The following is a 24,217-nucleotide window of genomic DNA, read 5'->3' as shown; positions in this document are numbered from 1 at the left end:
CTGTTAAAAGCACTGGCCACTCTTGCAGAGATCCTGGGTTTGGTTCCCAGCACCCACATGGTGGATCACAAACAGTCTTGACTCCAGCTCTAGGGGATTTGATGCCTTCTCACCTCCATTGGCACCACATGCAGGTGCTGTACATGCATGCGTGTAGACAAGAGTGTTATCAGCATACACAAAGGGAGGAAACACAGTTTTCCTTACGACTCGGCCTCAGCAGCTTGTGCTGTGCTCTTGCTTTGTCAGCCCCTAATCTTGCTGCTCCACGGCAATGTGAAGGAATGTCTCTGTGGGGGCTGGAGAGACGGCTCAGTGGTTAAGAGCACTGATTGCTCTTCCAGAGGTCCTGAGTTCAAGTCTCAGCAACTACATGGTGGCTCACAACTAGCTATGATGGGACCTGATGCTTTCTTCTGAAGACAGCTGCAGAGTACTCATACATATAATATTCTTTTCTTTTTTAAAGAATATTATTGTGGTTTATTCTAATGTGTAAAAAATAAATCCATTATTTTTCTTCTGGCCACTTAGTTCCCAACAGTAAAGACACCAAGACTGATTATTTATTGATAACTGCCTAGACCGTAGGCTTCAGCTTGGTCTCCAACTGCTCTTAGCTTGTTATCCCATTCATTCTATCCTGGGTTCAGCTGCCTGCTAGTTTACATCCATCTCATCAGCGATCCAGGGCAAGTCTTCTCTATTTCCCAGAATTCTTTCTATCACTGTTGGATGTCCTACCACCTATTTTCTGCCTCAGTTCATTGGCCATAAGCTTTCTTATTGACAGGTACTGCTGATAAGAGATTCTCTCTTCACTAATGTGAACATTTTAAAGAATATGGCCCGAAACCTGAGAAAATGCCACCATAGTATATAATTAATTTACTCAGTAAAATACACAATGAAAATATACATGTAAAAATTTAAGTGATATTTATTTCAAACACTTAATGGTTCTATAAATGTGAATTGTTTTATTTTTTGAGACAAGAGTTTTTCTGTGTAATAGCCTTGGCTGTCCTGGAACTCTGTAGACTAGGTGCACTTCAAATTCAGGCAGAGATCCTCCTGCTTCTGCCTCCTGAGTGCAGAAATTAAAGGTGTGTGTCATCACAGCCCAGCATAGATACGGACCTTCTATCTACTGAGCTATTAAAATTAGGGTGGGGGGGTGGAGAAAGCTGGGTCTTAGGTCATTTGGTAGAATGCTTCCCGAGCATTCAGGAGACACTGGGTGTGATCTCTACATAAAACTAATTGTGGTGGCGTAGACCTGTAATCCCAGCACTGAAGACAAGGGTCAGGAGGTCGTGGGCTGTCTCTGCTACATAGCAAATTTGAGGCCAGCCTTTGAAACATGAGACCCTGTTAAAAGAAAAGAAGAGGAAAACAAAAACAAAAACAAAACAAAACAAAACAAAACAAAACCCAGAAACTCACAATTCTAAAACCTGGACAGAACCTTGTTAAAATAGTCTTTCAATTTGCTATTTCTTTTACTCTACATTGTAAAAAGGCACTGTCAGCACCCACGTCACAACAAAATTGATAATTTGTGTTCCACAAAATACATCACAGTTGTATTCTTTGGCTCTAATATGAAAAACTAGCCAGGGGTGTTGCCATGCATCCTGTGATGTAAGCCAAGCCGCTGAGCCACGAAGGTTGAAGTCAAGGCCCACCCAGGCAGCATAGCCAGACCCGTACCTCCCATCTGGTAATAAAAAAAAAAGACAACGACAAAGCTGATCCCCTCCTCTCTTTTATGAGTAGCTCCAGGCTTTGTGGGGGCGGGAGCCGCTCTTTCCCCAAGCTTATCTTAAATATTTTCAGAGGGTTTTGAATATATATGTGGTAGATGAATACCAGGATTATGAACACATACAATCAGCTTCATGTTTCACTAGGAAAAAAGCCATGATGTCATAGGATGGATCTTTGTTGTATATTGGAACCAGTAACACAGCAGCGTTAAAGCTCAGAATCCCCGAAATGTTAATTTTCTAACCATTTTAGGAGGGGTGTGATTCTTTATTAGTGAAAAGTAAGCACTTTGAAAACTGTGTGACTTTATCCTTTTAAGCCTGGTGAGTACTAAGAGTTAATCCTTGTGCTCCATGCTTGCTTGCTCCCCCTACCCCTCATCCCATTTCAGGAAGGTGATGTAGGGGATGTTATGTTGCCCAAGTTGCCCTTGAACTTCTAGGCTTAAGTGATTGATGTATTGCCTTAGCCTCTTGGATTATACTATAGGCTTACAGCACTGTATCTAGCAGTAAAATTATTTGTATTGGTTTTTAAACGTGTGTATATGTGTGATATGTATGTATATATATATGTGGGCCTGTATGTTCTTGTTAGGAGGGCGTGCCTCTACCATGCCTGAGCCAAAAGGTGGCTCTAGCCATGACCTGGCTGCATAGCCCTTGCAACCTGGTCAAGATGCCAATTACTGGCCCAGCTGCTAGCAGCTGTGTGGATAATGACTGCCCAGTAGAGTCATTCACAGAGTGCCTGTGGCGGTCAGAAGACAACCCGTGTGTTTTAATCTTCTTGTACTTGAGACATTTCATTATTACTCTGGGAGCCAGGGTAACAGGCCTGCTACACAGCTCCTGTAGGGGGAGCTAGAATTACAAACTCCAGCGCTACTATATTTTATACCATCTTCTATACTGCTTCAGGGGTTCTAAACTCAGGCAGTCAGGCTTGCATAGAGAGCACTTTTACTCATCAAGCTATCTGCTCAGATCTTACGTATTTATGTATTTAAATTTTTGTTCCCTATAATTGTGTGTATGAGTATGCACATGCCACAGCCCAAGTATAGAGTTCAGAGGGCAACTTGGTAGTGGTCTCTCTCTCTCTCCACTCTGGAGTCCAAGGACTGAATGTTGTCCTGAGGTAAGCTTGACAAATGCTTTTCCCTGTTGACTTGTCTCATTAGTCCTCATTTGTTAATTGAACAGGATCTCTAAATAGATGGCCTAGGCTGTCCTGGAACTCACTATGTAGACTAGGCTAGCCTTGAACTCAAAAAGATCCACCTGCTTCCAGAGTGCTGGAATTAAAGATGTGTGTCACCACATCTGTTTATGTACTTTTAAAGAGATGGTGTCTTGCTGAGGACCCTACCTCAGCCTCTTTAGAAAGCGGCACTACAGGTGTGTGTCTGCGTCCTCTGATGGACGGACCTTGCACTGGGTTGTAAAGGGAACGCTCTTGTGCTTTCTGTCTCTGTGGTGGTGCAGACTGACTGGGGAGAATGCCGATATGGTAGGAAAGTTATGTGCTGAGGTGGGAAACCCCTTATAATCTTCTTGTTTTGTAGTAAGGATTTGATTACTTTGAGTTTGTCAGTTGTCACCAGGACTGGCTGCCAATTGCCAGCCCTATGTATGATACCAGGACTTAATTTCATAAGTTAGCATATAAAGTACTGGGTTTCACTATGACATATTTACTAAAATCTGCCATTATATTTATCTCACTGCCATCCCTCAACCTTCTCCTCAGTTAAAATATATATATATTTATTTTGAGGCTGGAAAATGGCTCATTAGTTAAGAACACTGGCTGTTTTTCTAGGAAACCTGGCTTCAGAGATCCACCTGCTTCTGCCTCCTGAGAGCTAGGACTAAAGGTGTGCACCACCACCATCCGAGAGTGCACGTGCTCTTAGCTGAATGCAAACACCAAGTCTCACTTGTTGGAAATACTTGTAGATTGTATATGTTGTTTGGTTTGTTTTGGGTTCTGTTTTGGTTCTGCTGTTTGTGTGGTACTGGCATGCATGCTGGCGAGTGTCCTGTCACTCAGCTGTGTCCCTAACCAGTGTCACTCAGCTGTGTCCCTAACCAGTTCTCTGTTCTTACTTGTTCTTACTGTGTATGAGATTTCTTGAGGCTGGGTTAGAAGTTTTTTTCTTTGTTGCTCAACTTGGTCCTGAATTCCTGGACTTAGTGATCCTCCTGTCTTGGCCTCCTTGTGCTGGGGCTACAGGTTTGAACCACTTAGCCAGGCTCTTTGACATTAAAACATTTTGTTGTTGTTTATTCTTTATCATTTTTAAAGATACTTTAATTCTGTAATGAGTTTTTTTTTTTTTTTTTTAGTAAAAGCTCTTGCTTTTCTTGTTTTCATAACAAAATCAGCTTAGAACTTGATCACTTGGCCCTTTCCTCAAAATGCTGGAACCCTTGAATAACCAGCCTTCTTTTAGATCTGTGGTCAGGCTCTACACACTCGAGCCTCAGCCCAGTGTTTGCAGTTTTAGCCTTTTTTTGGGAGTCTGACCACTGTGGCTGCACTACTCCAAGCTTTCCCTGGGCACACAGCATGTCACCCTGTGGGGCTGGTACTTGCCACGTTTCATGCAGAAAGTTCAATGGATCTTAGGAACACTTGCCATGTTCATGGGAGTGCTATCAGCATAGAAAAAGGGAGTGTTGTGTTTAACATTCTAGTTCTGAGTTCTGTGATTGAATACCCGTGTAATAGTTGGCTAACTCCAATACCCATCACCAGACAGACATCTCTACACTTCTTTACAAAGAAGTCTTAATTCCCTACCCTAGATATGATAATGCGTTATGCTAATTCAATGGCTATCCAGACTCTTATTTCTCAGGATACTTTCTCTTAGTATTTGCAAGGTAATATTTATTTCACAGCTATTTCTCCTTGGTTAGCATTTCCTTTTAACCCGTTATATGTGTGAATGTGTGTTGCTTTTATTTCAACTGTATGTTGTCCTTCTGAGTTAATCAAAGACAGTAGCTAATTTGAAATCGGCACTCTGGGAGTTTAATAACCATACTCACTCACTTTACAAAAACCTCTTAAACTGGTTGCATCAGTGCATGCCTATAATCCAAACACTCAGGAGGCTGAAGCAGGAGCATCACAGATTTGAATCTCACCTGAACTGTATAGAGAGATGTTGCCTTCAATTTTTGAGCATGTTGATAGTATCCTACTTCTGTAACCTAGAACATTTGTATTCTATGTATGGTCAGAGGTTCAATTTCTTCATTGTAACATCTAAACTTGGTGTTTTCTCTCCCAATTTCTAGGTTACCATCACGAAAGCCAAGGTGGATTTCTCCAGTGTGGTGTGCCTGCCCCCTTCCGTCATTGCTGTGAATGGGCTGGACGGAGGTGGGGCTGGCGAAAATGACGACGAGCCAGTGCTCCTGTCTCTATCTGCGGCCCCCAGCCCCCAGAGCGAAGCTGTTACCAATGAACTGCAGGAGCTGTCCCTGCAGCCCGAGCTGACTCTAGGCCTCCATCCTGGGAGGAACCCCAATTTACCTCCACTTAGTGAGCGGAAGAATGGTGAGTCCTTAAGAAATTTCTGAATTGCTTGCTTAGAACCAGAGTTCCCTTGTTTATGATGTTACAGATCCTTGCCTTACTTCACATCTGGTGAAAGTCTTTTGTTTTAATATTTCTTATAAAATAGAGAAATAGCTTATGTGTTTATTATTTATATGTAACATTAATATATAAAATATTCATTCTATTCATAGCTTACTTTATCTTATTTAAGAATAGCTTAGTTTAGGGGTGGGAGAGATGGCTCAGCAGTTAAGAGCACCGACTCCTCTTCCAGAGGTCCTGAGTTCAATTCCCAGCAACCACATGGTGACCCACAACCATCTATAAATCATGGAATCTGATGCTCTTTTCTGGTGTGCAGGCACATATGCGGGCAGGACACTACATAATAAATAAATGTTTTAGGAAATAAAAGTTTAGGAATTCAGCATTTCCTACTGTAGTTTGCTGTCCGGCTGCTCTGTTGATCCTAACCCTTTCTGTCCACTAGTGCATCAGTTCAGCAAACGCTGGCTGATCATCAACAAAGCAACAATCACCAGTTAAGGACTGAGTGTCAGGCCCATGAGCCTTTGAGGAACATTTCCCATCCAAGCCGTGACATAATGCAACCTCGCCAGCACATAGCCCCACCTAACTGAGGACATTTGCGTGAGTTTACAGCTGGGTAGAGTGGCCCAGCATAAAGCTCGTAAATTCTCCAAGAGGGTAGGCGATGGCATTGCTCTGCTTTTGTACCACCATAAAGTCAAAAACTTGTAAGCTGAACCAGGTTAGGTCAGTAACTGTGTATTCTTCTACAACCTGTGTTTGTAGAAGAAATCAATATTTAATATTTAATATAATTTAATAATAAATAATATTTACCTTATGAGCTAGTAATGATACATATTTTCCAATCTAATCTCTTAATCAGTGTGTAGTTTGCCTGCAAAATACCAGTCTTACATCTACCTTCTATGTGGATAGCATTGTTTTCATTAATCTTATCTATTAGGATGGTTTTTCTCTGTTTCTTAAATTGTTTTGGCTGCTCTTACCCATGATTTTAAAGTTACTTAATTTCTGCAAACAAAATAATGGCAACAAAAGAAATACTTTTTCTCTAAAAAGATATTAAAATACATAATAGGGGGCTGGAGAGATGGCTCAGTGGTTAAGAGCACTGACTGCTCTTCCGAAGGTCCTGAGTTCAAGTCCCAGCAACCACATGGTGGCTCACAACCATCCATAATGAGATCTGATGCCCCCTCCTGGTGTGTCTGAAGACAGCTACAGTGTACTTACATATAATAAATAAATCTTAAAAAAAAAAAAATACATAATAGATCTTTTTAAAGAAACCTGTTTGTCCTCCACTTAGAGTCTACTACTGCCTTTTTAAGGATTTATTTTTATTTTAAGAGTGCGTTTTGAGCTGGGTGTGGTAGCACACGCCTTTAATCCTCTAGGCAGAGGCAGGCGGATTTCTGAGTTCGAGACCAGCCTGGTCTACAGAGTGAGTTCCAGGACAGCCAGGGCTACACAGAGAAACCCTGTCTTGAAAAACCACAAAAAAAAAAAGAGTGTGTTTTGCCTGCATGTATGCAATGTGCCCTGTACATGCCTGGTACCTGCAAAAGCCTGAAGAGACCTATCAGGTCCTTTGGAACTGGAGTTGTAGATGGTTGTGAGCAACCCTGCCAGTTCTGTAAGAGCAGTATGGTGGTCTGAGTAAGAATGGCCCTCTTAGGCTCATGTGTTTGAATGCTTAGTCACCAGGGAGTGGCCCTGCCTAAGAAGGATTAGGAGGTGCCCAATGCTTCCCACCATGGTGATAATGGACTAAATCTCGGAGACTGTAAAGAAGCCCCAATTAAATGCCTCTTATTTCTCTAAGAGTTGCCTTGGTAAGAGAACAGTACCTAAGAGAAGGAGCACGTGTGCTCAGCTATTGTGCCTCCTCTCCAGCTCTGCCATTGATGTTTTTGGATTTGCGAAATGGGTGTTAGACTGGGTCTCACCCTATGAATTGGGCTGGCCTTATTGGTCTTCGTGCCTTAGCCTTTTGCATACTGGGATTGCAGGTGTGTGCCATCTTGCCAAGTTCTACTTCAGCTATTGGTTTGTCCATCTCTTTTCTCAACCCACATTATGTGTCTGATGTACCGCAAAGTAAGGATTCGGATGCTGGCACACTCACTGTTGCTGAGGTGGAGCGTCCCGTGTCTGCTCTATTGAGTTGTCACAGATTAAACACACCTGTTTGTAACTAGTATTTACTTCTAAAGGGATGATTCACACTACCAGAGAGCAGCTTCCCTTGTCTCTTCCTACCCAGGGCTCTCTTCTTCCTGCTTAAAAGAAATTGTCATCTGCCTTTCTGATCTAGGTTCAGCTAGTTTCACTCTGCTCTGTTTAATTATTTGTTTGTTGATTGGAAGATGCTAGTGTCACCATGTTAACTCAGGCCTCAGAGCAGTCCTCTGCCTCAGTCTCCTGGCTGGGCCTGGGAGCCTGACCTCCTATGCTGCGTAGTTTACTCACTTTCATACTTGATTTAGAAATAGAATCATCCTGCTTATCCTCTCTTGGTGGCTTCTCTGAACGTCTTTGAAATTCATTTCTTGTTTACAGCTATAGTTTCTGTAAGTGGTGTGTAAACATTTGGATTGTTTTAATCTAGGGCTATTATGAATCATGCCTTTGTAAAACTTATTTCTTTTGGTGTGTATCTGTTGGGATTTGGGCTTAAACTATATCATTTATAAGAAAATGGGAAAATTTATACTTAAAAATATATGGGTCTTGGGCCACTGACATGGCTCAGTGTGTGGTAAAGACACTAGCTCCCAAGCCTGAGAATAAGTTCAGTCCCCAGGACCCACATGGTGGAAGGAGAGAGGACCAACTTCTATAAGTTGTCCCCTGGTCATCATCATTCACATGCATGTACATACACACCAAATAAACAAATAAATGGAATAAAAACAATTTTTATATAAGATATTTATGGTTCTTTCTGTTCATTAATTAGTTTTTGTTTTGTTTTGTTTTGTTTGGTTTGGTTTGGTTTTTCAAGACATGGTTTCTTTGTATAGCTCTGGCTGTCCTGAAACTCACTCTGTAGACCAGGCTGGCCTCAAACTCAGAAATCTGCCTGCCTCTGCCTCCCAAGTGTTGGGATTAAAGGCGTGTGCCACCACTGCCTGGCCATTAATTAGTTTTATCTCTTGTTTTAAGTGTGTTCTGGACTATCTTAGTCCATTTTACAAGCTTCACCAGAAGGATCATGTAAATAGTTAGATCTGTTGTCAGGTATGTTTTTGGTTGATGTTATAAATGGTATTTTTGGTGAACTATTCTGTTTGAAGCTAGAATATAGAAATGCTAAACTTTTTCAAAACACATTGAACTTTTTTTTTCACATTGCCTTTTTTACAAACTTGTGCACATTGACATGTGATTTCTTCTGTTCTTCCTGCTGTCTGTCTGTCCTTTAGGAGAGAATGAGGATTCTCTCCTAAGCCATTCTGAGGCGAGCAGCTACTTTTGTTGTCCTTTGCTTGGCTCCATTGCCCTTGACCATCACAGCTCATTGACCTCTATTGTGATCAGAATTCTTCATTCAGCAGTGTGAGCGAGCCTCTGAAAGCTGGATCGGTTTTATACCACTCCCCAAATTCTGCAGTGCCTTCCCAAGAGGCCTGTGGTCAAATGACATTTCTACGCTGTGGTCTGGTATCTCTCTGACTGTATTTCTTGCCATTTAAACCCAGCCACACTGTCCCCCTTCCTTCCCACTCAGCTTTACCCACTCCCTCCTCTTTCCTTGCCTGTGTCTGTCAAACTCACCACCTCTTATATGCTGGCGAAGTGCTGCACCACTCACACCTCCCCAGTTCTCTGCTCGACTATGTCAGCCTGTGCTGTCCCAGCCAGAAACCCTTGCTGCAGGACATCTCTCCTCAGGGAGCCCTTCCCTCCTCCTTTTCTCTTGAATAGCCCCTCACACTATATGCTGCCTTTCTTTATTTTTCTTTATTTTTAAATCAACTGTCATTAGTGTATGTTCATTATTCAATTACTCACTTTTGATGGTACATTTTATAAGGGCAGAAACATAGGCAACTGTTGGCTCATAGTGGACATCCAAGTACTTACTGGGTGGATCAGTGGCTGGTTTATTTCTTTTTCCTAAAGGGCAACAACTTTTATTTATTTATTTATTCATTCATTCACTCTGTTTTAAGATGTGGGTCGGTCTTCTTATGTATCCCTGGAAAGCCTGGAACTCTCTTATTTAGACCAGGCTGGCCTTGAACTCTTTTATTATTTATTATTATTCATAGGTTTTAGCAGATTGCAAGGGAAATGAGGGGCACCCACAAGATTTTTGTGTGTTCTTTTTCTCTTTTCTAATCACCTGGTCCCATCAAATACCGCCAGGAGAGAGCTGGTCTCTCAGGAGTGCTAACACCTGTGAGCACAGGAAAAAAAGACCACAGCTATCCATCTAATCCCTTGGTCCCAAATGAAGCTTACATATTTGATAAGGGAGGGGGGTTAATCTATAGGAAAGATGGAAGAGAGGAAAGTAAACAGAGGCCAGTGCGGTCATGAGGATCCCAACTTAAGCAGCTGTGTAACAAACCTGACAATCCCTGTGACCAGCTCTGAGAGAGAGATCTGACACCCTTTTTTGTCCTCCATGCACCTGCACACGTAAATGAAACAAATCTATTTAGTATAATAGAAAAGGGTACCTATGGAGATAAAAGGATCAGTCCCATGGTGCTAGCTGGTGGAGTCAGGACTATGTGCCTCTGAGGAGGGAGGAATGGGGAGGGATGGCAGACAGTAAACCCCTATGCTTGGGCTGTATGTGGAGAAAGTTAATGCTGATGGAGAAGTGGTAAAGTCACCTCAGTGGGCTAGAAGTCCTTTGGAGGTGTTGGGCTGGGTGAGGGTAGGTGGGGTATGCTCAGCCAGACTCTTGGTGATGGTTTGTATATTCTCAGACCAGGGAGTGACACCATCTGGAGGTGTGGCCTGGTTGGAGTAGGTGTGTCACTGTGGGTGTGGGCTAAGACTCTCATCCTAATTGCCTGGAAGTCAGTCTTCCACTAGCAGCCTTTGGATGAAGACATAGAACTCTCAGCTCTGCCTGTGTCATGCCTGCCTGGATACTGCTATGCTCCCACCTTGATGATAATGGACTGAACCTCTGAACCTGTAAGCCAGCCCCAATTAAATGTTTTTTATAAGACTTGCCTTGGTCATGGTGTCTGTTCACAGCAGTAAAACCCTAACTAAGACACTTGGTCATTGTCTCTACTCTTCATTCACATCCTAGAGATTTCACCACTACACTTTCACCTGAAACTGCCCTTCTAATTTGTCAGTGTTGTTTGTTATGGATGGCGTGGCCCTCTAGTCCTATCCCAGACATTTGAAAGCCTTCCTCTGCTAACATTACTCTTGGCATTTTTCATCACATCTGTCTGTCTAACCTGTCATCTAACCTTTTCCGATTAGACCTTTTCCTCAGTCTTTCTACTTCCTCCTTCCATTGTCTTCCTCTGAGAACTCAGTCCTGAGGCAGAGGCTTTTTTTTTTTTTTTTTTTAACACCTTTGCAGGAGTTCAGGGCAGGAGCAGAAGTGGAAAATCCCTGAAGTGACTGTGATGCAAGACAGTGCGCCTGCCATTCTAGAGCAGAGGAAGTCTGGAGTTTGACATGTGCACAGCTGTGCTGTGTGTAGAGAAGTGAGAGCACTGCGTTCTCAGATCTGTTTCACTTGTATCTTACATGGAAGAGCTGTGCATAGGAAGGCGTCTTTCAGGGGCAGTTGGTAGTCAAGCTCCTGGTTCCTGTTTACTGGCGAGTAGGTTCCCTTGGGTCAGTGCTTCTCAACCTTCCTGCTTCTGCGACCCTTTAATACAGTTCCTCATGCTGTAGTGGCCCCGACAATAATTCATTTCGTCGCTACTTCATAACTGTAATTTTGCTTCTGTTATCGTAATGTACACATCTGACGTGCAGGATATCTGATGTGTGACTTAAAGGGGTCCTGACCCACACGCTGAGGACTGCTACCTTAGTGCCTTTGCTTCACCTCGACCTTGGTGGCCTGACTTGGAAACACTTGGTAAGAAAAGTCCATGGCCTGTCTTCATAGCACTCCATTGTCTACTTTGAAGCTGAGCATCTGAGCCTAAAAGGACACAGTGTCCCCCCTGAGCTTAGAACAACCTGGACAGCCATCTCTGCAGTGTGCCAGTTCTCTGACTCCAGCTCAAGAAGCTCCGGCACCCAGTGAATGGATATGTTATGATTTTCTTTTACTAACTATGTTCACTCCTAAGTAATATATATTGGTTACTTAAAATATGTATGACTGAAATGATTCTTCATTCTTTTTTTGCTCATCGGAGCTAGTATTCCATTATCTTGTGCACATCTGTGATTTATCCATTTTCATTGCTGGGTATTACAGGCTTACATGGATAACTATTGCATAACAGAAAAAATCTGTTTCTGTTTTCCTCACACACATAGATGGATGGATGGATAGACAGACAGACAGACAGACAGACAGATCTTGTTCATTTGTTCCACAAGCTGCTCGTGGTCACACATGCCTTTAATCCACTCACTCAGAAGGAAGAAATCGGGAATCTCCTGAGTTTTAGGCTAACCTGGTGTACAGAGCCAGTTCCAGGACAGTCAGGGCTCCACTGAGAAATGCTGTCTCAATAGATAATAGGTAGGTAGATAGATAGATTCCTCTGTGGATATTTGTGTTGTTCCTAGTTTCGGACTGTTGATGTTTTAGATATCTTGATATGTGTATAATAATACCTTATAATACACTGAGGATGGACAGTTTGCATTTCCCACAGTTTGAGTTCTGCTAACTGGAATGAACTGTGCTACATGGGGGAAGCAACTGCTACCTTGTTCTTTTCCAAGAGTGAATTTCTCATCTGTGCTTGGCTTTTTCTTTTTGGTTTTTTTTTTTTTTTTTTTTTTTTTTTTTTTTATGAATTCCAATATTTCTGTAGGGATTCTTGTAAACTACAAGAATTGTATTTTTAGATTATTGTCTTGTGACTATATTCTCTGGTGTATCAGAGCTTCTGTGTGAAGTTCTATAATTTCCTATGTGAAAATTATAATTTCTTATTTCTCACACATGTTTTGTTCCATTTACTTTACCCTATTTTGTGGCCCTGAGACTTGAACCTGGGCCCTGCATGCTGGCTGTAGCCTCCGCCCTCCATCTCCCTTTAAATGTTTCCTATATTAAATACCGTTGCAAATGTTCCCTCTCGCTAGCTGATCTCAAGTATTTTCCTGAAAGAGTTAGTCCGGTCTGTTTTCTAGGGTGCTGAGTGGGGTGGGCCGCGCTGCATGAGGGAAGGACAGGACAGAATGGGCGGGAAAAGGTTATATTTACTCCTTCCATGTGGCTTTTCCTCCTCTCTCTGAGTGACTTAAGAAGTCCTCATTCCATTTTGCATGTAAACTGCCAGGGGAGAAAGGGCCAATTTTCCGTGTTTGCTGTGAGGGATGCCAGTACACTTGCGCACCGCAGAGCTGCACAGGAGGTGCTAGTTAATCGCTGAGAGAGGTGAAAGTCTTGAGTGGGCAGTGTCAGATCTAAATTATAATATTTTCTTGGGTAAGGAAAAGAGAGTTTAAAAGCTATGTTCCTCAGGAGTCTCAAAGCTTTTCCAGACTTAGTCTCACTTGAAAATGTCCAAATCTTAAGATTCATTAAATGACTATTTATAAAGTGACTTAGAGACTTTTCTAAAACTACTTTATCCCAGTCTTAAAGATAATCAGTTTTCCATCTTATTCATCAGATGTTAAGGCAGGCTCCTAGTGAACAGATAGCACATAGAACCCCCACTCCAAAAAAATAAACAGTAGAAACAAAAAACCTGGCTTCTCATAGGTCCACCCACATCTCAGAGAAGCCCGCTGTCAGCATTCGGTATGCCTCCTGCATCATCGCCGCTGACTTGTGTGTTATGGGCCCTGATTCCATTTAGCCTTGTAGCTTAAGGTTTTCATACTCTGTTGAATATTTTTTTCTCTCTCTCCAGTTGGGTATTTAAAACAGTTTCTACTTTTTACAGAAGTACTGACTTAAAGTGTTTGACTATTTTAATGTTGAAAAAATTATTCCAGGACTCTTTTCAACTGTGTTCTAACGTATTAGAGAATAATCAAGGTAAATGAGGATCTCATTGTCTAACTTAGACAGACAGACAGACAGAAAGAGAGAGGGGGGAGAGATTAAACAAGTTATATGAGCCAATTCATTTACAAACGATAAATCTTTTAAAAGGAAAAACACAAGATGTTAGGATAACAGATCAAACTCCTGGCCGAGGGGCATCTGCACACGTGTAGTATAGTCTCACACAGACACATAGTCACTTAAAAATAAAGTTAACAAATCTAAACGAATAAGATAAAGCAGAAAAAATTAATGACAGCAAAAGAGTCAGTTGGTAACTAGGACCGTCTCAATACAGGAAGCATGGACAGGAACAGCCCAGTTAAGAATTTACCTCAGGGGCTGGTGAACGCACCTGCGGCCTGAGATGATTCTCAGGACCAGCAAAGTCCTACAAGTTATCCTCTGACCTCCATTTAAACAACAGGAGAAACACTGCAAGTGACTCATGCTTGTCACCCAGCCCTGAGGAGGCCGAAGGAGGATTGCTACACATCTGAGTCCAGCTTGGCTACAGAGTTAAGACCATGCCTAGAAATGAATGAATGAATGAATGAATGGTTACTGCTGTATGGGGAGAGGATGAAGTGTGTTAAATGTGTGTTGTTGGCGTGGGCATGGCCATGCCAAGAACCCAGTGCCTCAGACCTGTGGGAATGGTCATGTCTCCCTCTGGTCCAAGTACAAGTGTTTATGAACAGTTTAACAATTAACAGTTTAACAATTGACATGTGTATGTAGAAACTACCAGAGCTTTCTCTTCCCAAATGTCTGAGACCTGAGACTGTTCTCTATGGAGACCTCCTACTGAGTGTAGCTAACCTGTCTACAACCTTGTTCAGTTGTGTATAATACACCTGCCTTCTTGCTCAGCCACATAAATGTGCTGGGCTGCTGCTGGACCTGGAGTGCCCAGCCTGTCTGTCCTTCCTTCATTCCCTGGTCATCCCATCAGATCACCCCTGCTATGCAGGCTGTGTATGTGGGTCATGCCACTGTGGCCCAGCTGAGGTAGGAACGAGAGTTTATGACATATTTCTGCCCCAAGATTTAACTCAACTTAGATTGGGGTTCTATATCTAACTCTCAATAACTGGAAACGAGGAGGGATAGATCAGTGCTGTGAAAAAAACAGCAAAATCCAAAATGTGGAAAGCCAGCCTACATTCTTGAAGAAAGTACAAGATTAAGGAAATGTAAGAGACATATCAGTGAGAGGAAATGTGTTGTCACCTATGAACTCCAACTTGAGTAAGTCCATTTCTACAAATGTATGAGATGAGTGGGAAAATGTAAACGCTACTTAGATAGTTGTTTGTATTAAGGGATTACAAATATTTTGGTGTGGTAAAAATTTGAATACTAGTTAGATAGTTGATCATATTAAGGGATTAAAATATTTTGGTATGCCGTTATATTGGATAGTTTTGCATTCTCTCTCTATAGAAAATTGGATGCCTTGGATTTCCTTTGGCATGACATGTTGTTGATGGGTGCTCTGTGGTGGCAGGAGCACAGAAGGGCAGATAGAACAAGTGTGGCCACATGGGCAGGAGTTCAAGGGGAATGGTGGGAATGGAAGCAGTTTAGTACACGCTTCTTTCCTGTCTTTGTATGTGTTTAACTTTTCTGTAAGTTAAAACTGTTTGCAGACATTGAGCAACATTGAAAGGCCTGGAATGAAGTACTAGGTGAAGGGATAGAATAAAAAATGGGGGGGTGGGTATGGGGGACTTTTGGGATAGCATTGGAAATGTAAACTAGGAAAATACCTAATTAAAATAAAAAAAAGAATAAAAAATGGCTTTGAGGAATATATTATGATGTAATCAATTCCATTTGGTAACTAATTTTGCATTTTGTAACTCATTAGTGGTTCAGGGCTGGGCAGAGCATAAGTTTATGGTTTGGGATCTATGTAATTGAGAAAGGGAAAGGCATGCCTTGCAGGGAGCAGTACAGGGTGATGATACTACAAGCTTGCTTTTGGACATATGTGCTTAATTAAGATAGTCAAGTAGAGAGGAATAGTTGCAGACTTAAAGGTGATGTCAGAGTTAGACATGGGCTAAAATTTAGTTGGAAGTTCAAACATTCGGGAAGGATGAGACTGCCCTGGGAGTGTGTAAAAGAAAGGAAAGGTGTCCTGAAAGGGGCAGAGGGAGGCATCATTGGTAACTCTAAGGGGGAGGCTGAAGGAGGCAGGAAGAGTATGGAAGCACTGATGTTCTCACGGTGTCTAGTGTAAACACTGCTTGCCTGTGTGGCTGGTCTCTCCCCCCCCCCCCCCCCCCCCCCGCCGCTTTTTTTCTTCCTTGAAGTCACAATCTCACTATGTAGCCCCAGGTACATACCTTTCAGTCTTTCTGCTTTGTTACCAGGGTGTTAGGTTCTGAGTCTGTATCACCTCTCTGGCTGGTTCTTCCAGATTTGGAAGACCAAAGGCCTTTGGGGGTTTTGGCATCTGATGGGGTAGGAAGGAAACCCATGTGTAATATGCAAAGTTATCTTATTTAACATTCTTTAAATGTTTTAAGGAATTACCAAAACATGCCAAGCATTTAAGAACTATACTGGCATTTGTAGGATCATGTCCCTTTAGTGCAGTAATAGCGCATGGCTCATGTTAAGTTTGCCTCGGTTAGCTAGAGTGTCATGATTGGAAAGGCACAAAGCTTTCATTTTATTTCCCGTGTGGTTGTCCTTTGTCCCCAGGGGGCTGTGGCCCAATGTAGAGAATGTATACTTTAGTTCTGTATGCTTTATCAGTGTATCTTTCAGTTCTTTTATGAAATATTACCAATTTACACAAAAAATATGGAAGAAAAGCTTTCAATACTTTGAATCCAATACTTTGGAACTGGAAAGCCTATTCCTAAGGTCTGTTTGCACAGTTACTGTGGATAGATGCATAGATGTTTGTATTAGTGTTCTCTAAAGGAACAGAATTTCTAGAGTGAGAGAATGAATGGCTCTACCATTCATTTAACTATTATCTGTCTGAACGGAATTTACTAAACTACCTTACAGGCTGAGGTCCTGCTAAGCCAGCAGTGGCTGTCTACCAATGGAAGGTTTGAGAATCCCATGGTTGATCCAGTCCACGTGGCTCAGCTGGTGAAGAAGTAGCTTCTAAAAGCCAGTGAAGGAATGGGCTTGCTAGCAAGAGTGAGAGCAAACAGGCAGAGAGCAAATTCCTTTTCCTATGTTCTTTATGTAGGCTGCCAGCAGAAGGTGTGGCCCAGATTAGAGGTGGATATTCCCACCTCAGAGATCCAGATCAAAAGTGGGTCTTCCTACTTCAGTCCCTCCTGGGTGTGTCCAGCCATTTGGGTTTTAAGTTAATTCCAGATGTAGTCAAGATGACAAGTGAGAGCAGCCACCACAATAAAAGCAGAATCCAACTGCTAGGCAAATAGCAGTTGGATTCTGGGATTTTAAAAAAATCACGTTTTTAGATTTCTGTTTTTTAAAACAGCTTTTCTTTCTTGTGTTCCTTCTGTCCCAAATTCATTCTCAGTAGGATTTGCTGTAAATAAGTGAGATCAGCTGAAACCTGCGGTTCCCATTATTGTCCAACACCACACAACTGTCCCAGTCTCCTGAGGGCGCACAGCATTCATTGTCAGCACTTCTTATGGCAGGGATGCCACAGTCTGTGCCCTTCTCTCAGTCTTTATGCAGAAATCTTGCAATTTGTAATTTCCTCCAAGTACAGAACTGTGAGCGAGAGCTTGCTTCATACGAAGGAAACAAAACCAACCAACCCCTCACGGCGTATTGTACAGCTCCAGGGGTTCAAAGGGATGACTCGGCCTTTTAGGGATGCTCCTCCACGTTACTAACCTCTGACCAGACTCTTAAACAATCCCAGTTGAAATTCTCTCATTTTTCATATGACAGTTGGAGCTCGGTTGCCAGAAGGGGGCCTTGAGAATGCGCTGCCTCCAAAGCAGCGTGCGCCCACACTGGCTGCCACTCCACTGCCTGTTGAGTCATTCCCTGAGCTCTATATAGAGCTCGGCTCTTAAACACCGTGTTCTTGGAGTGAGAAAGAACCAACCTCCCTGCACCAAATCTGCATTGCCCTTTCTTTTGTGCCTTGCCTTCTTTGTGAAACTGTTCTTTTAAAAGGTCTCCCAGGGCTTGCGTTTATTACTTGTTTGACTTTGTAGGCATGGAGGCATCCACTGGGCCAGGCTTGCCCTAGAGTGCTTCACCAGAAAGAGTCAGGAATTCTAGATAACAGCCCAACAGCTTCCTAGTTTCCTGATATTTATTAAAAGTCCATCAAATTGCCCAGAAGCATCTTAATATCATTTTATTGTATCAGTTATTTAAAAAAAAACTGCAAAAGGGATAAATGACCTTTATTGAGGCATGAAATAATTTCTACCTGTAATTGAAAAGGATATTAGGTTTTGTGTTTTTTCCTCCCCCAGGAAAGCAAAATGCCCTCGTCTATTCTCATTTCGAAGAGCTGCTCCTTGTTTTAGGGAAAGGCCGAAGGTTATCAGGAAAGGGACTCTTTCACATATATGCCATACTCCAGCATGGTCATAGAGCATTTTAGGAAGGTTATCTGTGGCATTCTGTCCGTCCACAGCTAGCATGTCCCCCCATGAGCAGTGAGGGGCTCTTTAGGATGACTGGCAGATGTGAGAAACAGATTGCCGCTCTGGCTTTTGAAAACATTTTTTAATTGGAGAGGGGGTGGGGAAACAGTTGACCTGTAGTTAAATAATCAGCTTTCTTAGCTGTTGCCTGTAAACACCACGTATGCAAGGCTGTTGGAATCCTCTGCAAAGTTATGCTGAATATGTGTTTATTTGTATTATATGTTAATGCGTGTCTGATCTCGGAGGGTTTCTCTCATGAGACTGAGCTTGGATTCTGTTTGCTTTGTTGTCCGAAGAAACTGCGTTAGCCCCAGAGTTCCTTCTAGTAGAGTTTTGAATAAAACCTGTCTTCCCATTTTTAAGAGAGGGAAGCAGTTTGATCTGTCTTTCTATGCCCCTCCCCTGCCCCTAGCGAGGACAGGCGGGGAGGAGCCACTGCTCTAACCACGAACTTCAGGTCTTCTCTGGAGCTGGGCTTCCTGTCTGCACTCACTCAACTCTGGGCCATCTTGACTCGCCTGAAGGGTGGAGAGTTGGTATCTTCCCGGAGAAGAGCAGTGAGGTCTCACCTCTCCTCTGCGCACAGGCATGACACTGAGTTGGTAAAGCTTGCTGTGGTCTTTTTAGACTTTCCCTGTGACTTGGACTTTTTGTATTTGTGATCTGTTTCCGTGAAGACTCCGTCATGACTCTGCTGGAGCCTGAGATGCTGATGATGGCTGTGCAGTCAGGTAATTCCCTTATTTCCTGCAAAGCTCACTTGCCACGGGCGTCTTTAAGATGGTTGAATACATTTGTGTTAGCACTGGGCTGAGGTGGGAAGCTTAAACATTAAATTATCCTGTACTATTTCATTTTCAGGTTTTTACTGTTTTTAATTTTTTTCTTTAATTGCGGTTTCTAGTTATCACACTCAGGTTTGAGTTAGATGCTCCCAGATCTGAGGAGGACTCAGCAAGGAGAGCTGTTCGTTTTTCTTTAACCATTTGATCACTGCTTTTAGAGGAAGATAATTGCATTGCTTTTGCTGCCTCACACGCTGTCTTTAATTGCAGCCTGCTCTTTATGTCACTGTGAAAGTATCCTTTGTGGGCTCCTCCACTGTTCTTTCTCTTCTCTCTAAAACCTTTCCATTTCATCTTTAAGCATCTATGGGAACTCTCTTGATAAAGCACAGGATTGGGGTTAAATTTTACAGATAGGGAAGCAGTTAACAGAAAGAATGCAGGATTTTTGAAATTCTATCTCTAAAAATAGTTTTCTAATTCAAAGCTTCTCTTAAAACATTTAAAAATGCCAGATAGTTTTTTTTTAATGGTTTCTTTTACTTTTGGTGTTTTTAAAATTTGTAAGTCAGATATCTAAAAATAGAGAATGTTCCCTTTCTTATTTTTAGACTTCTACTAAACTGTAATCTGTAGTGTTTTCTGACAGATACACACAAGTGGCATTTGTACCCTCTACCCCGTTCCCTGGCCCCACGCAGAGAACGAAACTCTTTGGTGATGCTGACACAGTCACTGGCATGGTGGTCTCCATTCTCCCTGGGGAGTGCTTAGAGTGAGTGTTGTCAGACCCAGGGACACATCAGCTGAAGACATTACAGGTTGCGCCTGTGGACAGGAAGGGCCAGGGAAGAAGGATCCACTACCATTCTCTTCTTCCTGGTTTACAGTCAGCCATAATGAGTCATTTATCATATGAATTGTTCTGTTCTTATGTGCTGTGCATTCCAGGTTCTCTTTCCCTTTGCTCCCACAGATCTCTGGAGCGTTGTGTTCCAAACAAACAGTGTGCTTAGCTGGGTGTTTCCCATCTGTCTCTGATGGGGTAGCTCAGGTGCTCCCAGTTAAACTGACTCTCTTCTCCCACCTGTATTCCAGTTTTCTGCCATGTGAGGCCAAGTGCATATTTTACTTCAGGGGCAGATTTTAATATTTGAGCCCTTTCTTTTCGATCATTTTTATTTGTAGGTATCTTAGACAATAACATTTCACAGTGCAAGTTAAAGGCCTCTTCTTCCTCTGAGATAATTCCAGTGTTCCTAGCTCTAAAGGGAGAGGAAGGACTGCTCTTTGTCATTTCTTGTCTCAGAGTAGGTTTTCCTACAGCATGTGTTGGGCAGGGCTGGTCACCCATCTGTCACACCAGCTACTTCATAAAACTTTCAAAGGACAGCAGTGTGTAAGACAAGTGTAGGTGAAGTGACAGGCCGTGGATACAGGTAGGACCAAGGGTCGATAGATACGGACTTTGTCTTTACTGTTCTATGCTGGAGTGCCATAGCCACAAGCCCATTGTAAGAGTGATGCAGTTACCATTTTGACAGAAAATGAAAAGAATCTGCTCTGAAATGCCAGTAAACAGTGAATCTTGTTACAAGCCAAGCACTGTGTTAATCTGCACCTTCACAGCGTTCTAAGAGACATGCCTTTCACATCATAAAACAACTAAACCCTTCATAGATAACTGAAGATGCAAAATGTTGGTATTGGACATAATAGTTTGTGGTACACTTTGCTTCATTGAAAGAAGTTTATCTTTAATTATGGGTATATGTATCTGTGTGGCTGTGTCCCTGTGGGTGCAGGAGCTGCTGTTACAGGCAGCGGTGTGCGTGCCGCTGTCATCTATGGGCAGCCCCCACTTACTGGTCTTAAGAGCAAATCACTGTATGTGGATTCCTGTGGTGGCACATGAGAGACACTAATTTATTTTCTGAGGAATGATGGAACTTTGTTTGACTTAGTTCTCCTGACTAATACGCAAAGCCCTTAAGATTTTTGTAAAAGTATTTTGTAATCTTTTCTTCCATAAATAAATGAATCCAGTGGCCATCATCCTTTGTTTTAGCCAGTCGTTATCCAAAGCTTTGTGGCTTTCAAAGTTGACATTCTTTTGCCTCTCTGAATTTGTAGTGTGCCCTGTCTGTGAGGATGTGGGTTTTTATATGGACCTTAGTGTTCCAATCAAGCCATGACTAGAGTTTGTGTCACTGCCATAGGAGTCTGTCTGGGTTGTCACAATTGGAAAGTGACTCGAATGGACATTGTAAAATTTCTGAAGCTGGCCCTAAGGGAATAAATAAGATAGGGCCACAGCATTGACTGATGTCTTTCAAAATGGGGGCGTGCTAGAGCTCAGGCCTGACAGAGGGTGTGTGGTCTTTTGAGCTTATTCTGAGACCATGCTATACATGCAAAAGGATATATAGGTATGCAATAGGTGTATACACTTTGACACATATGTAAACGCATGACTCCTACTACTCAACCTAAGAAGCAGAGCATAGCCTGTGTAAGCACACTTACTGGACACGCTTGCTCTTAATGTCCTTTTGGATCCTTTTATGTTTTACACCACTTGAATATTGCCTATTGAAAAAAATTCATTAATTAAACAAGTTTCTCCTTTGTTTGTTAACTTCCTTACTCTTTGATATCTTTGTACTTAACTCCTAAATATTTCTTTGACTTATTACTCCTTGATCATGGCAGTTTTCCCTGCACTGTTCATTTTAAAACAAAATGTGCAGAATAGGGGATGGCAGTCACTTCAATGAAAGCTGGGGAAAAGCCAAGGCACAGGGACAGTAGCACATTAAATCCTGCCCGTTTTGGTACATGGTACTCTCTTAGGACACACACACACAGACACACACACACACCACTCATAAGTCTAGAGAGAAGATCAAAAACATCAGAACCTTCAGCCTATGTCACCTGCTTTTAGGTCTGTGAGCTCTCAACATTGTGGGCTTGGAAACACCCTGATTTCTTCTAAAGGAACTGCAGAGCTTGAAGGAAACCCTGGGTATTTTCTTGTCCTCTTTTTCTTTTGAAAAGAGGAAATTGGCCTTTGGGGTTAGTTTATTTGGGGTTAGGTCATGTAATTTGTGACAGTGGTGGGAGGAGAACTTGTGTCCTCACTGTCTTCCCAATGTTCTTTCTGCTTCAAGATATTTACAGAGACACCGGAGATGTCCAGTGTATGAGGCTAGATATGAACCCCCGGAGATGGTGGGGTTAAGAGAGAAGGTAAAGGCAGGGCTTGGTGCCACAGGCCTTTAATACCAGCACTGGCAGAGGCAGGTGGATCTTTGGGAGTTTGAGGCTAGCCTGAGATATTGAGTTCCAGGACAGCCAGGACTAGATAGAGGGTTACTAGTTCAAAAGAGGAAAGGAGGGAAGGAGGACCAGAGGAGATAAACCCCCTGATGTCTGGGTGCTTACTTCCCACCCCTAGGAAGTCAGGTCACAATGCCGCAGACCTACCACTGTCTACCCTCCATCTTGCCCTGTCTTCTTTGGCCTGGGTGATGATCTCACAAGACAGGTAGCAGACAGACAGCTGTCCTAGGCGCTCTGCTTACATTCATTGCCCTCTCTCTGACTCACTGATTTATCTGGGCCCTCTCGAGTTAAGATCCAGATCAAAGGAATCTAAATTCCTCCTCCACCTCTCGTGTCTCCCCATCCTTTGTTTCTCTGGATGAAGCAGGCTGTCAAGACTCTGAACCACAATCTTAGCTTCATTAAAACAATGCCAAATTCAACAAAGATGAGCCGTATACAGTCTTACTTTTTTGGAGCCTCACTTTTATGAATACTACAGACATTATTTTAGAAGTTTTTCTTTTTAATAACAAGGGAAAATACTAAAGGCCTTGTGCTACCACCGACACTCAACCCAACTTCCTTTGCCTTGTACTTCTTAAGGTGAAGGGCGGTGTTGGGCTGAGCTCACAGTGTCTGGGGCCTGCTTACTGTCATGCAGCCACTGAGTACATGGTAGCAGCAGAGTGGGCACAGAAGGGTTACACAAGAAGAAATTAAACTGATGAAGAGAGATGCAGTAGTGAAAAATATATACTACCATAATATATAGTGGGTAATATTTAATCACTATGATCTTGCTTCACATCTATAGAGGATACTTAAAACTCAAAAGCATGAAGACACATAGTAAGAGATGGAACACATCTCTGTGTTCTAGTGGTTTAAATTTCTATAATCCTACTATTTGGGAGGCCAAGGGAGGAGGCTTCCCAAGTTCAGATCTAGCCTAGACTACATAGTTCCAGGCCAGCCTAAGCTACAGTGTTGAGACCATTTCACAAAAAAGACCAAAATTGTTGGTAAGATGGCTTAGTGGGTAAGCCATTAAGCGTGATGACTTGACTTTGATCTTTGGGACCCACATGTTAGAAGGAGAGAACTGGCTCCCACAAGTTGTCCTTTGTCCTTAACATTCATGAAATGGGACTAAATAAATACAAATGTAATTTTAAAACTCCAACAAGGGTGCTGGAGAGATAGATGGCTCATTGTTTAAGAGCACTGACTGCTCTTCCAGAGGTCCTGAGTTCAGTTCCCAGCAACCACATTGTGGCTCACAACCATCTGTAATGGGATCTGATGCCCTCCTCTGGTGTGTCTGAAGATGGCTACAGTGGACTAACAAAATAAATAAATCAGAAGAAGAAGAAGAAGAAGGAGGAAGGAGGAAGGAGGAAGGAGGAAGGAGGAAGGNGAAGAAGAAGGAGGAAGGAGGAAGGAGGAAGGAGGAAGGAGGAAGGAGGAAGGAGGAAGGAGGAAGGAGGAAGGAAGAAGGAAGAAGGAAGAAGGAAGAAAGAAGAAAGAAGAAAGAAGAAAGAAGAAAAAGACAAGGGTTCTAAAGAAAAAAAGACTCCCAACAAAACAGCCCTCTTCATATAAACCCAAGTTGTTTAGATTTTTAGTTACTTTCATGATCCATTTAAAGTCAGGTGATACCTCTCAGAACCTGCTGGTGGCTCTCATCTGCAGGCTGTGCTGATCCCACTGATCCTCCCAGAGCAGTGTGTCTCCAGCACCCCGGCTGTTCTCCCTCGCTCATTTTGCACAAACATGCTGGCTCGTTCAGTGCTGCTGCCGCCTCAGCTCTGTGCTAATCTCTCCTGCTTGGTCCTCCTACGTGGAGCACTGCTCGCTTGCTCGTGGTGTTCTCCCTGTCGAGCTTAAGCATGAGTTTCTCAGTA

At 42.6% G+C, this 24,217-nt stretch overlaps 1 protein-coding gene across 2 annotated transcripts in view; it reads left to right on the top strand.

Moving 5' to 3' along the window:
* Positions 1-24,217, top strand: part of Mrtfa (myocardin related transcription factor A) — a 169,255-nt gene that overhangs the window by 62,212 nt on the left and 82,826 nt on the right. Inside the window, exon 2 of one of the 2 annotated variants that reach the window (XM_021183976.2) lies at positions 5,082-5,343. Coding sequence is in view for 1 of the 2 variants with exons in the window: in XM_029469512.1 (XP_029325372.1) it covers positions 18,884-18,929 (46 nt within the window). In the remaining variant the exon portion in view is untranslated. Of the gene's footprint in view, positions 1-5,081; positions 5,344-18,374; positions 18,930-24,217 lie in introns of those variants that run through there. The other variant, XM_029469512.1, reaches the window with a different exon arrangement.

This window comes from Mus caroli, chromosome 15, assembly GCF_900094665.2.
Source record: "Mus caroli chromosome 15, CAROLI_EIJ_v1.1, whole genome shotgun sequence".
NCBI classification, from domain to species: domain Eukaryota; kingdom Metazoa; phylum Chordata; class Mammalia; order Rodentia; family Muridae; genus Mus; species Mus caroli.
The sequence above is the reverse complement of the archived record's forward strand: the minus strand, read 5'-3'. Positions and strand labels throughout refer to the sequence as shown.